The 17,384-nt window shown below is 37.7% G+C and overlaps 1 protein-coding gene across 1 annotated transcript in view; it reads left to right on the top strand.

The window, feature by feature from the left end:
- astn1 (astrotactin 1) overlaps nt 1-17,384 on the top strand; it is a 251,224-nt gene that overhangs the window by 64,710 nt on the left and 169,130 nt on the right. The window contains exons 3-4 of the mRNA XM_088927324.1: nt 9,180-9,567; nt 10,496-10,645. Of these exons, the coding sequence (XP_088783450.1) occupies nt 9,180-9,567; nt 10,496-10,645 (538 nt within the window). The remainder of the gene's footprint in view (nt 1-9,179; nt 9,568-10,495; nt 10,646-17,384) is intronic.

The following is a 17,384-nucleotide window of genomic DNA, read 5'->3' as shown; positions in this document are numbered from 1 at the left end:
TTACTTACTGTTTCTAAAAGAAGAAAGAGCAAATGATTTGATGTATTTTGCACTTAGAACATTTGAACTACTTTACAAGCAAATTGATCTTTGTTTGATGAATTGTGCAAATTGTGACGAGTAATTGTTACGAAAATAATAATGTCTGCAAGAGAGAGGAGCTCATTTGGCCCATGGTGTTGGTATGGTTTTTTTTAATAGCTAAGTGATCTGAGGAATTCCTGCACCAGTTTCTTGAAAAAAGCCAGGGATTCAGCTTCAACGACATGGATTGGTAGATTGTTCCAGAGTCGCGCAATCCTTTGTGCCAAAAATCCCTCTTTTTCTCAAAACTCATACAATAAAACAAAATATTCTGAGAATTCTACTAGTGATTTAAACTTTAGATTAATATGTATGCTTGTACAGTATATATACGTACTGTATGTTACAGATTATATTTTATACAGTATGTGTTAACATATTGATCAAGTAGCACAGAGCAGAAAGACATTAAACTTCTGGCTGTTCTTGAAAGCGAGAAAATTTTGAATGGGTTTTTAATTGCTTACTCTTGTTTTTACTATTGAATAAACACTGAATATTGATTTTGGCTGTGACAAAATCTGTTTTATTCTTAGTATTTTACATTCTTGTTATTACTGTATATGCATTTTCCACTTGGACTGGTATGCTGCTGCAGGAGTAAAATCAATACTCCAATAATTTTTGACAGCTTGCAGTCAAGAGTTCTAAATAATTATTTCACATTTTGAGTGGTTAAAGCATCCAAAATACATAGTACATTTGTGAAACCTGTTGCTTGTAATACTGATTTAGAAAGCCTGCAAATAAAATTTTTTTAAGAAAAAATCAAAACAGCATAACACTACAAAATCAGTTTGAACAGACAACAGCTGAAAGTTAAGAGGTGTCATTTCCACATACTCTGTATAATACATTACTTTCTGTCTGCCATACAGTATACAGTATCTGTAGGTGGATGGTGGTTATCAACCTAAGCCTCTCTATGCTTTTCATGAACAGAATTTAGCCAGCTTATTGTAATAACTTTAAGGAAAAACATACAATGTACTGTATGTGACAGTTGTAAAATCCAGTTTTTGAATACGCTGCCAAGTCTTAAAATATGCTTACACGTGCATTGTTTCTGTTAGACAAGCAAGCTTGTGTTCCACTTTTCAACTTTCGGCCTTGTCTGATATACTGTCAAGCTGGTTGTTCATGGTAGTGGAGAAACATGAGAGACTGTAATGCATTAGTTTAATCATTTTAAAGAAATCAATCGAATTTAAACAGGTTAAAAATACATATATATGTGAAACTGGCTCCACTCTCTATTAGCTGGTACTAATGATGCCATCACAATGCAATGCTTCCTGGTTCTGTCATCATTAGCTTACTTAAATTTATCTTTGTGAAGCAATAAAACTCTCTTCTCCTCTGTCAGAGATACTGCTAGCAGTGTTAGGTTTATTCCTACGACAGCTCAATATATTAGTATACTCCCACATCCATTATTTGTCACTTAATTTGATTACACTTGTCTTTGCTTAGACTAAATTACCTTGAGTTTAATCATATTTAATCCTTCCATCTCTTTGTTTAAAATGTGCCTTGCCTATGTTTAATATGATTTAATACATCTGTAAATGCACACTGCAGACCTATTTCCTGAATGTTTTAAGCTAGTCAAGTATTTCTGCATGTGTGCAATCTGTGATACACAGGCCAAAAGCTGTGATACACTGTCCCTGTCACGCCCTCTACAGCTAGAGGGCACACCTACTCTGTCCTGTTCCTAGTTTCCCTGTGCTTTGCCTGTCCTTCTGGTGTGTCTGTGTCCCACCTGAACTACTTCTGGTGTGTCTTTGTGTGGGGCTATATATTTCCGGGTCACCCTTTCCTCCTCGCTCAGCATTGAGGGTTCGGATGTCCTGAGACCCACCTAGTACCAGGTCACCCCATGTCCGTGGCCTGAGGGCATTGGTTTCTATCCTGACATCGTCTGACCTCCTGAGCCCAGGTTAACCCCCATTTTGCCGCTACACATTGGGTCTTTATTGCTTTCCTGGCCATTCAATGGCATGACTTCCCGACATCCGTGACAAAAAGCTGAACCATACTTTGACCCCGCGATCTTTGTTTTCCCGCATCGCTTTGGGCCTTTTTTTTTCAGTTCTCCTATTCTAATCGCAAGATGCCGATCCCGAAATCCGTGCCTGTGAGCAGGTCATTCAGCGGTATGCTTTCATGACTTCCGCGTTCGAATACCTGGCTTTCCATGGGAAGTCACTCCCCCCGGCATCCCTGACAGAATGTTGAACTTACTGTATTTTGTTGTTACTTTTTTTTTTTACTCTTAGTGTTTGGTTGCCTCACTTCCTGGTTTCCATGTTCACTGGTCTCTCTGTCCACTGTTTCCCTGGACTCTTGGTTCCTATCTGATGTGAGTCTTTCTCGTGTGGTTTGTTGCCCTGGTCTCCCAGGTTTATTTTTGTTGTGTCTGCTGTTGTATGTGATTTTTGTCTCGCTCCCCAGAGCCCCGCCTGGCCCCCCTTTCCTCTACTCAATAAAGGTTTTTTACCTCGGAGGAGGGGGTAGCTCTCAGCCGTGGACTCCCGGAGGTTTCCTTTCAGTTAAATTAGGTTTTTCCTCTCACCAGTGCTGTGCAGCTCATTTGATTTTTGGGCGTCAGGAGCCGCCCGTGAAGGGGGGGGGGGGGCACTGTCACACTCCTACAGTACTCTGTCCTGTTCCTAGTTTCCCTGTGCTTTGCTTGTCCTTCCAGTATGTCTTTGTGTGGGGCTATATATTTCCGGGTCACCCTTTCCTCCTTGCTCAGCGTTGAGGGTTTGGATGTCCTGAGACCCAGCTAGCACCAGGTCCCACCACGTCCGTGGCCTGAGGGCATTGGTTTCTATCCCGACAGCTAACCCCCATTTTGCCCCTATGCATTGGGTCTTTATTGTTCTCCTGGCAATTCCACGGCATGCCTTTCTGACATCTGTGACAGTCCCTTGTTTTTTAGAGTTTGCTTATGAAAATAACAAGTCTTTTTGCCAACATTTTTACTTTTTAGCTTGTGAGGTGTATCTTGCAAAACACTATAATCTACTACAAAACAAATTGCCAACAGGGACAACTAACAGTGCTCAACAAATTTAAGATCAATTTAAAAGATAAAAAGTAGTTTCTGTTCACTGAGTATCCATTTGTAATGAAGTGCTATGTTCTTGACAATTCTATACCAAGCATTTCAATCCCACAAAGCACTGAAAGACAATAGCATGAGAATAACAACAAAAAAAATCACTGAAAACAATGTTCACCTTAAAGTTACAATAAAGTGGGAGAAATTATGTGTTTGAACCACCTTTTCATGGAAAAAGTTATCGGAAATAGATATTGGAAAATTATGAAAATGGCAACATGGAGGCAAGTAAAATTGTATGCTTGAGATACAGTAAGTGGAGTCACATAAGATGCTATTTTCTAAAATGATACATACTGTATGTTCCTCCTTGAAATGAAACTGCTTGTTGTGTCAATATTGACATACAGTATTGTTGTAGCTATAGTGCTGTATATGGTTACTTTTGTTCAGGTTTTCTTCAGGCAACTGGTCTTCTTCAGTGCACTCATAGACTAAGCATTATACAGACTTTGGAGAGCTGTGAAATATTCTTGAAAAGCCTTACTTCGTAAATATCAGTGCTAAAAATGTGTATTCCTTAAAAAAAAGAGAAATTCTAATCCCATGGCTAGAAAAATTGTCTCCTCTAATAGCATTCTTGGATTCTTCCCAGTGGTTTGTTTTTAAGATCCCCTCTTTGCAAATGTCAGGTATTTTGAATAGCTTTCAGTGCTCTACATACAGCACTCATTTAAATCATTAAAGCATCCGGAGTGCAATAATGATCTTCATCCTTGCCTAACTGGATTAGAGGTAAGAATGCAGGTTTTCTCAGATGATTTGTTTGCTTTTATGACACATGGAGAGCAAACAGCATGGAACCTCTTATACTGCAGTGAATTATTTTTATATAAGCCTTCTGAAAGCATTTTATTCCAGTTTCTATTATTTTGTATTTTAAATGCACATCACCATCTGCAAATAACAAAGTTCATGATTTAAAATACTTTGATTTTTTAAGAATTTGAATCTGTAGACCTATTCTTTGAACTATCTGTTTTGGGTCCTTTTTTATTAACAAATTCAAAACATGCATTTAACTAACACAGCTCACTCAGTGATCACTAATGTCACTAATGCAACTGATACAGTTGATAGAATCAATATTTATGCTCTTACATGGTAAATGATGCATGTTTCTTGTAGACTTTTTTTTAAATTTGCAGATACCTTGTTTATGTAATGAGTCAGTACAATGACCAGAATTTGATTTTACTTCTATATATATTTTACCACAGTCTTAATTTGATAATCTTAGGTTCCATGTTTTATCACTTGAACAAAAATATAACGTACAGTACAATTTTAAATCTGTAACTTGAGCTATTGTTACTTCACATTTTCAGTTTATTCTACCTAGGAAGATTACACAAATACAGTATACTTGAACTATGCATTGTATGTTATTTTATACTTTATATTTGTTATTTTTTCAAAGAATCATGAACTTGTAAAGTCCACAGAGTGTGTATGTACAGTATATAGATTTCAATGAAATACTGAAAAATGTAAAACATGTACAGTACAGTATTCTTTCCAAATTGTAAAGGTCAATTATGTCACATCACACTTTTTTCTTGTGGAATGCAGAGCTAGATATTATTGTACTGCTTTGATAGAAAACTAATTAACAGCGTTAAAAAGGTCAAATTCTATTGGAAGCTCCATAACAAAATGAATCCCACAGCGTTTGCAGGATCAAATCCAGATTTTGCTGTTTGCCAGCAGTGGTAGGTTCTCACTCACAGGGAGGACAGAATTTTTATTTTTAATTAGGGTTTGGTGACTGTGGACTGCTGTTGTCTAGGGCATCTGTAGCATACCTTGTGATTAATGAGTTGCCTGCAAGACTGGCCTGTTAGAGTGGATGCTGTGTCTTTTTTCCAATTGACACTTCACTTGGACTGTTTTCCTTTTACAATTCACTGTGTGAAATAGTGATAAGACGTCAACACACAAGGACCTGGGGACATGAGTGGAAATTAAGTTGAATGGCCCCAAAGATAGAAAATAGGAGACACTTCTTTTACATGGAGGATTCCTCTGGAACCAAACTCCAAAGTATTGCAGTTGAAACTGATTCAGTGACCTCTAAAACTCTCTTTAAGAGTACGGGATATAAAAGATTATATATATAAGATAGCAACCAAACAAGGAAGTTTGAACGACCTTCTCTTGTACAGTATATTCTTGGTGACGTGTTTATAGTCTTCCTGGAACTTCAGCCCTGTAAGAAGGTACTGTAGGAGCAATTCTGATGGAGTTTAATTTCATTATTTAAAACTCAGGTTAAGGAGATTACATTTTAATTGGCTGTGTTCTCTCCCCCCCCCCTCCTTCACTAGACTTTCTGTATCTCTTCTCTGTTCTTTTACGTCCGGGACCCATTCATTCTCCACGCTAGCACCTGAGTTTTGGAATGACCCGCCATTAGTCATTCATGCTTCAGTCCGTGACCTGCAGCACCTGCTCTGAACCCATCTGTCCTGACACCAGCTGTGGTCTCTGAGCTCTGAGGCTGGCAGTTTGTTGACTTCTATTCACTGTTGACACAGAGTGCAGGCTCTCTGTTATAGTTTAAAGTCCACACTGTTTGTACACCATTTCATGTTGTCTGGCACAGGCAAGCTCTTCTCACATGTCCTGCTCTTATTTCTCATTTCCTTAGCTTGTTGTACTGTAAATACGCATTACTTTACATTACATACAGTCTGCATGCTATATAAGGAAAAACAAAGCATATCTTACTGTAAGTCACCCTGAAGAACTTTGTCTGTCAAGCAAATCTTCAACAGTGAAACATGAACAAGTGAAAACTATGTGGAAATGCATTTGAACCCGAGAACCGGAGGCACTTTTTTATACAAAGATTTGAGGGAGTCTAGAAACAAAGCTCCCCAGCTCTGTTATTGAAGCAGCTATCCTGGTTTCCAAGAAATTGCCCGATGAGATGCTCTGATCAATTAGCTGTGTAAAACCAAATGAAAAAATACTCATATTTTATTATGCAAGAAAAAGCTCTAGAATTCGTTTGGTCAAATATTTTAAAATATGAATACTGTGCTGAACGTTTGTGAAATGTAGAAATTCTTTTTTGTATTAAGCTGAACAGAATTTCTTATTAGCATGTTGTTTTTTAAGCTCTCCATTGCTAGTTGCCCCAGATATTTTACCTTACAAATTGAGCAGCCCATGTGGTAGAGTAACTGAATATTAAGCAGATTCAATAGTAGTGAAGACTTTTTTCTTTTCTTTTCAAGCACAGCTTCTTGTTTGTACTGTTGACATTTTGAAAGTATTTTGACTGAATTTGGAATTCCATTTTACTGAACATATAATGTTGTCTTTTTCTCCAACTGAGATGGCCATAGAGTAATTGTTACTGGGGCATATCTAACACCAGAAGTGGTGGAACAATAATTTAAGTTTTGGGAGCACTAAAAGCTGAAAAATCGAAATAAACTTCCCCAAAAGTATCTTTTTTTATTTCTTTTTTGTATAGATGAAATGCAACTGTGATCCATATTTGTGTTTTGTTTTATTGCCGCCCTTTATTCTGCAGAGAAGACAAATAAGATGCATAATTTGCTTTTAGAAAGCACCATTGAAACTTCACGTTGATGGGAATAGTTGAAGTGCTTTTATCAAGAGCTCTGGAAGTCATTCAGGGGGTTTGGTGCTTTTATATTAGGCAGCAAAAAAAACAACCGTAATAATGATGAATGTTAAAATCACCAGCCATTAATTTTAGTGCAGGCCTTGTCATAGTAGAAACAATAAGCAGGGATTTACAGAAGTTACTGTACATGTGGTATAATAATCAGATACAATAATCAGGCATATTCTTTCAATGTGAAGGAGGCATCTGTTATTAGGCTAGTTTTGCTTTTCCTTGTAATTCTAAAATTTTCCATTAATTTTAGGGGGGTAGCAAAAAGTTGCAAAACAAAATACGTAGCAGTAGCGGACAAAATTACAAACACAATCATTTTTGCAGTGATTTTTCCTGAAGTACGGATGTATTTTTATAAATGCACAAGATATATAAAAACATGGCCGTCTTTAATATGGTTGATTATATTTTATTAATATTGTCATTTTAAATCCTAATAATTGCTTTCCTGTATAAAGCAATGTATTAAAAAAAAACAACAAAAAACAAAATATAAAAACCTTTACATAAAAGCTTTACTGAAATAATTGTACTGTAAAAGGATCAAATTTAAAAATTATTGCATTCAGTATCAAATCAGCCTTTCTCAGGTGCACTCTCAGCTCACTTTTCTGAGCTGGAAATTAACTCTTTTAGAAAAGAAGTAAATCTGTTGCTTAGACATCATAATAAATTTGTTTATACAGATCGATAGACAGATTATTAATCCCGTGAAGGAAAGTTGTAATTTTGCTAAAGTTGAGACTCAACAGGGGTGCAACACCTTGCAATATCCTTTCCGCTAAATCAGCACTGTAGACCCAAGCAGATAAACTCTTTGTTTTTTTAATTCTAAATTATACAGTTTGGTATAACCCAGTTAATTGTATGAGGTTGCATCAGTCTCTTCACTTAATAGTGTTTCTCCTGAAGACATAGCACCAGTGCCTATTTCCTTGTCTGAGCTAAAGGACAAAGGGTAAATCTCTTGGTGTTGATGACATCCCTCCTGAATTTTGTTTGACATTTTAGCTCCAATTAGTCCCTCTGCTGCTTAAAATAATACTGTATATGCTGCCATTCAGGAAGGTTCATTTAGAATGGATGTTAGTACTGTTGTTACTGTATGTCTCTGTCATTTAAAAAATAATAAGATTTTATTCATATGCCTTTGTTTTGCTATCTCTACCTGTTTTGGTTTTATCATGGTATTCCTGCATCTTGGTGTCCGCTTCAGGAAAGTCTAGTCTGTTTATATAGACTGTTTATATATATTATATATATAGTCTTCACCCATTTCAGGACCTACAGTTTCTTTTCAAATTGTCTGGCTGGACTTCTCGAGCACAACTAAGAGACTAGCTTCCCCCAGCTTATTGTCTCAGTTCATTTAAACCCAGAGCAGCTGTTACTATTTGGAATACGGATGTACTGTAGGAATCCTGAAGAAAAGTATTTTGGGTGATAGGCTAAGTATGGCTTCCAACAATTCAAACTGAAAGGGTTATTTTAAATTTTTGTCATACCATGCACTTGATCACATGAAAAATTCTGTGGACATTCTGTCTAGGGAGTGTAGTTACTAGGGGTTTTCAACATCTGGCTGTTTTAAGGTTTGAAAATGGGTTTCTTCTTTGGGTTCTCTGTTCTCAGCAAGGTTCCATTCCTTGCCCTCCCCTTGTACTCTTGTTGAATGATAACTCCAATCCTGACTTCTCATAGCAGCAGAAATAGGTTTGGTTGGCTGCTTCCACCCCAACTAAAAAATGTTGGTGCTGCATTGGGGGCATTTTCATTTCTTCTTCTGACATTATTGGATTGAATCCCAATCTTGATATCATTTATATGGGGCTTTCTACTGCTTGTACCCATGGAGCCAGTGGCGCGGACAGTGGAGAATCGGAGTGCTGTACCTGATATGGTCAAATCATTATTGCTTCTTATGTAGTTGTCTGTTTCTTCTAAGGAGGCTTCAGATGACGTAGCCATGCAGAAACACTGCTAACCCTAATACCAAGTGCAAATGAAAAATACACACGTAGTAAAATATAGTGTTCTTGGACGCAGGAGTATAACAAAAATACTAGTGTTCCCCTGGTGAATACAACCTTCATTTTTATTAATTTGCTTTGCCTGTTCACTTTTGAGATATCGGTGTGGCCTGATAGTTCTATGGTGTGCTGCTGTAAAATGGCTTCAACATTTTCCATCTCAGGGGGGACTGCAGTGAGTGGCGGTTTGCTCAACGGGGTGTGTAACTTGAAGTGCTTTGAGATTCATGACTGTGTTTAAGAAGCTGGGTGTGAGATATGCGGTTGTTCTCTGCCGCAGGGAGGGATGATCGCGCTGCTGTTGTCCATCCTGTGCCTGGTCCTGATCCTGTACACTCGGCGACGCTGGTGCAAACGGCGGCGCGTCCCTCAGCCCCAGAAAAGCGCCAGCGCCGAGGCCGCCAACGAGATCCACTACATCCCCTCGGTGCTGATGGGCGGGAGGGAGAGCTTGCGCAATTCCCGCGGGCAGGGGCACAACTCCAGCGGGACCCTCAGCATCCGCGAGACACCCATCCTCGATGGCTATGAGTACGACATCACCGACCTGCGGCACCACCTGCAGCGCGAGTGCATGAACGGAGGGGAGGACTTTGCCAGTCAGGTCACCCGAACGTTGGACTCCCTGCAGGGCTGCAATGACAAATCCAGCATGGACCTAACTCCTGGTGCGCAAGACAACGACCTCAATTCAGATCTTGACCTGATATGCCTGGTGACTTCTACTGAAATGATTTTAGTAGAATTTACTCATGTACTGTAGTAATGCTTTGACCGGTAGATTGTAAAAAAAAATGAAAAAGTCTTTATCTCAAGGCCAAGAAATAGATGACACATGATTTTTCCATGACATTCCTGAATGTAGTGTTTGGATTAATAAAGCTAAAAAATAATGAAAAATTTAAAGAATTGAAATAAAAGGTTTTAACTTCACTGTCAAATGTAATACTTTTCAGTGTCGTGCCTTTGAATTTTACCGATCATTCTTTAATGCAAGAGAGACATAATGTCAAAGGATATTGAAAAGACTTTGAATAATACTTTCACAAACTACTCTACATTTTAATCTGAAAAGGCCATTTTGAATATCTGTTTATTCATTTCTAGAATTGAATTATAGGTTCATTCCAAAAAATTTTTTTAATTGTTTAAGCAAAAATCATCTGAAACACAGTGCAATTCATTTGTCTTAATTTTAACTTTTTAATAAACCTTAAAATGAAAGTAAAAAAGCCTAAGATGATGGTTCACATAAATATTTGTATAATGGGTGAGTTATTTTAAACTGGCAATAATAGATTTCCAAATGTCTGGAGGCACTGAGCAGCAAAGGATGTGCTACTGAATTAATTTTAGCTTTACTTTTCATGCTTTTACCAATTATTTTTTTACAATAAAATACTTTAAATTACAGAAGATTGGCAATTCAAGTGTAAAAGGACCTTTTTTTTGTCAACCTTATCTATTACAATTTTGGTACAGCATGCCAAAACGCACAAAGCTTTTTGATCTTGGCATTACCGTGAGAATTCCTCTTTGGCTTAAGCTTTCCCTACACTTCTGTATTGCTCCTAATTGTGTGTTCTGTATCATCAGGCAGTGACAACACAAAGTTGTCCCTAATGAGCAAGTACAAGGATAACATCATTGCCACCAGTCCTGTAGACACCAATCACCAACAAACAACTCTCCTGCCTCACAACACCTCCAGTAATCAGCGCAAACGCCTGTCTAACAAGACAAGAGGTGAGTCATCTGTTTCCATTTATAATTGCTTTTTTTGCTCATTAATTACGTGCTGTAAAATGTGCAACATGTAATCGAAACCGTGATCTCAGAAGCACTGCAAAATGCACCTTGTCGTCAGAGCAGGCCAGCAGGTTCAATGTTCATGCTCAGGAGGTTTCCCTTCAGCAATAAAGACCTTCCTTCTGAATTGTTCCAGCCACTCTCAATACAAACTGTATACACCCTCTCCCAGTTTCCTTTTCTACTAGAGCAGATTCCAAGAGTCAGTTATGTGCTTTTTCTGCAGAGCCTGTCCTTGGTTTCCGTATACTGTACAACATTTTTATCCTATAGGATCCCAGTACAGTGTTAATACTGTATAAAGATGCCAGCCACTTCATTGACCACTGAAAGTCCAGCTACAGTATACTGTACATCTATGCAAAAGATTGCTGTTTCAATAAGGTCCTAATAAAAGTAATTTTTATATTGATTAGACTAAGTTTAAGTTGTGAAGTTAATAAAATGCTTGGTGATATTTTGCATGCTGAAAGGAAGATACTGTATGGAAATTAAATACAATTAACACTTTGAACTTTTTATATTTGGTTTAGTTGCATGGTTTTGCATGATTTTGCTGTAATAATAGCTTGTTCATCTTGGGGTCAGGGAAAGAAGTGCTGTCTCAGAAATGAAGGTCATGGGATTCTTTCTTGTCACTAAAGGCTTGCTTTTAGCAAATGACACAGCACTGAGATCTTTCTTTCTGTAAATGCTGATTATTCAATTAGGAAAAAATATTTTTTGCATAACCCTGGAAGAAATACACTATGTTATGTTTAAGGCAATGTCTTTTGCACCTCAACAAGCACTGTAGTCACTATGTAATTTAGAAAGCATATAACTATAAACCAAAGTATTTCTTTATCAATAATAGGACTGTGTAAACAATGACCAGTGGCCATAATTGAATAGTAAATATGCAAGCAGGTATGATTCATACTTTATATTGTGAGAGGACAGTGAAACATGGGAGAAGAATGAGTGAATGAGTTTGATACACACATACTAAAGATTCAGTCTTTTTTCTTGATTCTGTAACAAAATAAAAGCACTTCCAGTCCTGAAAATGATCCATCTATTTTCCAATTTTTCGGCTTCTCTGTCGCTTGGAGTTAAAAACATCCTTTGGTCTCCTGCTTTCTAAACACAATTTGTGACAGCCAGAGGCAGGTATGAAATGGAGATTGCTACCTTTAGCTTTCAGAATTAGACATTCAACATTAGCATATTTTTTTCTCTCTCTCGTTCAGTGATCTCATTGTTTATTTGCGATCCCTGAGAAGAATCTAATGTATGTATAAGTATGTAAAGAGATATAAGTTTTATATAAATCTGTTTATGCTTTTGAAGATTTCTTTGGAATTCACAATGGTACTTTTTTAAAACATGTAATGTAACTCTCTGCAGCAATATTTTCCATACGACTGAGATTGATTTGTGAAACAAATCATCTCGGAATAAAGCATGCCCTGTATATAATATATAGCAGATCAATGTGGCTCGTTTGTGTTTTACCCCAGATCTATCATTGGTTAAAATTTGATCTATCACAGAATAAAATCTGCAGAATGGTGTCTTTCAGACAGCTGGGTGGACCGTCCATGGTACACTATGTTGTGATATGGGCAGAAGGTAGGATAATGTCAAATAATAATAACTAAGCAACACAGGTGCCTTTAAATTAAAAGAAAATAGGAGATGTACAGGCAAAAGATTCAGACTTTCACTTTGTCAGAAGTCTTTCCAAGCTGTTAGCATTCAAGAGCTGTTTATACAACCCAAGATACCGAATTAAGTGCTGGACGAAAAAAATAATGAAAAAGGCATCTAAAAGCATATACTGTAAGGTTCAACAGCTGTAAGTGAATCAGGATTTAAGTATAAACTGCCAGGGTTTTTCCTGTGGCAGGTGTGGCCATTTGGCCAAATTGGTCACATCACTGCCATGGCTAGAGTTACATTTTTGGAAGGAAGGCCAATTAGAGGAACTTGCTGGGCACAGTCATTGACATCACTCTATGACGATGAAGGTAGTGAAATCCAAACTCTTTGATTTCTCCCTTGGCTAGTCTGTTTTCCTCATCACATTTTGCTGTGGAGTACTGTACCTCCACGCCATCAGCTTTTACAGTTATTGTCTTGCAGGTATCTTGTCACAGTCTTTAGAAGATGATTCTAAAATCTGGTATTTCTAATTTTGCCTTATTTTGAGGAGTTCATCGTCCAGTTTAAAAACTACATGTAGAATAAAGGAATATCAGTCTGTGATATCAGGCTGTGTCCAGTTAATCTTTGGCTTTTTAATCATTTATGGTCGTGGCTGACTAATGGTAGTGGATACAGATTTACAGTATGAAACAATTAAGATTCATTCCTAGCAACCACAGAACTTTGTTCTAAAAAGGTTTTTATTCTCATGCTATGTGTTGAATTCCAATAGACACTTCATCTGTTGAATATTTAAAAGAACCATTTTTTTTCTCCACTTCTCCATGGTGATTTGCACTTTTCATCCCTTATCTAATGGTTAAAGCGACTGTGTTGTCTGTTCTGGGTACTGAAAGGTGTTCAGCTAATTTCTTTGAAGATAACTCTTTTGTTCTTTATAATTCTAATCAGAACACATTTTTTCTTCTATCAGTCTTTTTTAACTCTTTTTGGAGGATTCACAGTGTTTTAAGGCTTGATAGTAGTCCTTGAATAACGGGTTCTCTCATCCTATCCATAGTTTCATTGGATGTTCATTCAGACTGTTTTAATTGGATGCAAGGGTTTATGTCACATGTATACAACATTTCTTGCATTGAAATCTTTTTCAAAATATGCTTAGATTTAACTATTCACAAAAATTCTGTCTTAATGAGGAAAAAACATTTTTTTTGCAGGAGGATCATATGCAGTGAACTTCCTGTACAGACATAGGGCATCACTTAGGGGTATTCACCTTTTTTTTCTCCAAACGTTGTGTGGTTCATTGAGTTTCATTGAGTAATGGCAATGTTCCAAAACACCCTTTCAACTGAGACCTTTTCATAGTTCATTTTCAAATGACCCACACTCAAAAAAGATTTTCCATCTACAAGGAAAATTCAGATACCGTAGGTAATATGTAAAACCACAACATGGATTTCTGCAGTGCTGGCCAAACTGCAAGATTAAGGTAGGACAGTTAGACTGGCAGAAGACCATGGAGCTATTGGATTGGCAGGGCCAAGCACTGCCTAACCATTGAGTCTCAGACTGAGACTCAGGCAGAAACGACAGATGTTTTTTTTGGGGGGTAGGGATCGAAAGACCTAACAGCTGAAGAATGAGTGACCTTCCTTGCATAGATGGAGACAGTGACGCTGAAATGACTTGGCAAGAAAAGTAGGTTGATAACAACAAAGAGCTCTGAAATTGAATTGAGTTTTGAAGGTGTCGGGAGGTGTGAGGGAGGGTGAACTTCAGAGTTGAGAGTTTCCAGGGTGTTAACTGGAATTCGAAATGATAAAATCCATTCTGTAGGTTGCCTAGTAGAAATTCCACGAATGGGTGGTCTGAATGACTAACAAGCACGCTGCAGATGGGGGGACATGGATAGATGTACATATCTGGAAGAGAGCTGCTGGTCATCTGTGGACTGCAAGACTGATGAGCCTGGAGTGAGCTGGGGAGCTGAAGAATGCATAAGAGCTGAGCTGGATAGTGGGAGTGGGGATTGCTGAGGTAGAGGCAAAAGCCGTGGCTCCAGGGCAGAATGAAGTAGAGTGGGCTTTGGAAGCACAGACCCTACAGGCATGAGCTGTGAGACTGCTTAATACATTGTGAAAGAGGTTGTTATTAGTCGATGATATGATCATATGTGGCAAAGACATCAGCTGCTCTTGGTGAGAAAGCTTTGTGGTATTCATAGACCATAGTACCACCAGATCTCCAGAAGTTTAGATTTCAAAAGTTATTTTAGAGTTAAGAAGATAAGGATTGCGGCATTAAAGGCTGACAGTGAGGTCGCTGCCAGTCTGAAGTGCGATAGTCACTGAATTCAGAGGTAACTAAAAGGAGAGAGACGAGATTCACATCTCTACCTTGTAAAATTTTCCAGAACAGACGAGGAGCAAGGGAGTGAAGGTGAATAACCACCTAGGGACTTGAAGATAGTGCTGTGCTGAGAGTGAAGGCAGGTCTAGCAGACAGAGTAGCAAGGGCGGAAGGGGCTGTATCTGGAAGCAGGGCTGAAGGGAATGCACTTTCCACCTTATCAAGAGGAGTGTTGAGGTCAACTATAGAGTGAGAGTGAGTCAAGAATATGAAGTGATTGGTTAAGATATGGTGTTAGAAGGGAGACCGGGTGGCTTTGAACCTAGAGAAGTAGAGAAAATTGTCCATTATGCTGGAGGCGGAGCTGGAGGAGCTACTGCTGAGAGAGGAGACAGGATTGTTTCTGCTGAAATGGAGTCAAAAGAAGACAAAGGCCCAAACAACCGCATTATGGAGAAATGGGAATGGAGTTATCGAAAAATCAAATTTCAGGAGCTTGGTGAGAGGCCAGTACTTGTAGAAAAGCCAAGCTGGGGTATCCTGAGAAGTGTGATGCCACTTGGAGCATCGTGATCCTGGTGGCAGGTGTGTAGGGGAAACTGAGATGTTGCCAGGAGGCGAAAGTGAAAGAACAAAGGGGATCGAAGAGTATTCTTGGGTGCGTCTTCAATGTCTTTGGAAGACGATGGACAAATGGGCAGCCATAAGTCTAGTGCTAAAACTCAAAGTTTGAACTCGAATTTTAGACATTAGTGCTTGAGAACTTTAAATAGAGAGTAGAAAATTGAATAATTGGGGAAGAGGAGGGGTGCTGGCGGGCCCTGATTTGGGTTCACTTGGAAGAGAACTATATGGGGAAAAAACAATACAATTCTTCTGAATTCAAATAATACATTCTTCTAAATGATATCTGACACAACTACTGTACTGATAGATTTTTAGACAATATTGGTCTGCTTAGTTATGAAGCAGATTTATTGTACATCACAAAAGTTTGCTCCTGGCTTGAAAATGTTATATGCTTTATGTTTTAACGAGATATCACTGGCTCCAGTTTAGTATGTGAACTTCTCCTTCTCTTGAAGAAGATACCGAAGCAACATACAGTAATCATAAAAACTTTGCTGAGAATTCAGGACAAAACAAAGTTAGAAAACAGAATCTTCTGTACACATTTGCTATTATGATAAACACCTGGTAACCTTGAATATCTTTGGTTACGTCGAATGTTTCTGCTTTGTGGCAACCTAGTTGTCTAGAAAGGGCATTTTTTGATATTTCATGTATTCTCATTGTCCAAATATTTTCATTAATATATTACAGAGTCTTACACCATATGCACAATGTGTTATCTGTTTGGAGATTGAATATTTTGCAGAAAACTGGCAATCTAATCTTCACATTTTGTTCTATTATGTACCATCTGTTCTTTCAAAACTTTTTATGGGGGGGTACTATACGTCTAAAATGTACTTTTTAGCCTTCAGTGATCCACCAGAATTGTAATATATTTAATAGAGCAGCAGTAAAGTAAAAAAAAAACAACAGGCAAAATATAGAAGATTAAAAAATCTTCAAAATGTTTTAGAAAAATTAATCTTAGTAAGCTTTTCATCTTTATTTTTCACATAATGATACAAATGCAGCTGTAAGTACTAGCTAGGCCATAGTTACAAAAGATCTTACAGTATGATCAATTGTAAGAAGAAATGTTCTTAATTTGTCTTGATAGTAGACATTTTTCCAAGTGTAATTAATTTTTGGATGGTACCTTTTCTAGTTAGCAAGTTAAGCACATGTTTTGTTTTCAGTTGGAAGACTTACTTGCTGTGGAAACTAGACTCTTCCTTTCTATTTGCCTCACTTAAAGTAGTTATTTTACTGAAAACTGTGTTTTCATGCTTGCCCTGCCCTGAAACCTGTAGGTTAAGTTCAGGACTTTAGATTGAAAGTATTGTTTTAAAGTAAACGAGTAACTAGTTATACTTTGGCCTCAGATCACGTGTTTCTTGACCAAGTATTATTATTTATGTTAGCTGATCTGTTTCCTTTATCTGAGATAATGAAACCATTTGTCCTGTACTCTGTGGAGTTAACACAGTCAGACTGGCTTTATTTGTTCTGACAGAGAGCAACACTCCTTTGGACTTATCTTGCTATTATACTGCACCTAATTAGTCCCTAAAGAAGTAGCCTGTTTTTCACTGTAAAGGTGACTCTCTTGCATTTATTCTCTGCTTTATCGCTCTATTCATCTAATCTACTGAGCTGAATGGTCCATTTATTTCTCCTGGTGTTTCATCCCAAAAATGCCTCACAGAAATTGTTTACACCATGTACTGTAATGGCATGCTTGGAAAGCACCCTAAAACCTATTTAACTAAAGTGAGTTCCATTAGCTTAACGAACACATATTCGGCCAAAATAATACATTATATTTTAAATATGAATAGGGTTGTTGATCATGTATGTGATGATTAAATAATAAACCTCACAGCATTTTTATGCCACCATTTATAAGTGCTTAAGTATTTTGCATTTTCATGTAAAAGAGATTATATGGCTGCCAGGGTTTGTTTTAATAAAATGCTGTTGCTGGGGGCTGCAGATTGTCCTTCCTGTGTTCTGTATAAATTGATTTGGGTGGAGAAACCTAAGAGAAATAACCTGGCAA

Source organism: Atractosteus spatula, chromosome 11 (assembly GCF_055471065.1).
Source record: "Atractosteus spatula isolate fAtrSpa1 chromosome 11, fAtrSpa1.hap1, whole genome shotgun sequence".
Taxonomy (NCBI): Eukaryota; Metazoa; Chordata; class Actinopteri; order Semionotiformes; family Lepisosteidae; genus Atractosteus; species Atractosteus spatula.
Note: the sequence above shows the minus strand (reverse complement) of the source record. Positions and strands in the feature narration are given on the sequence as shown.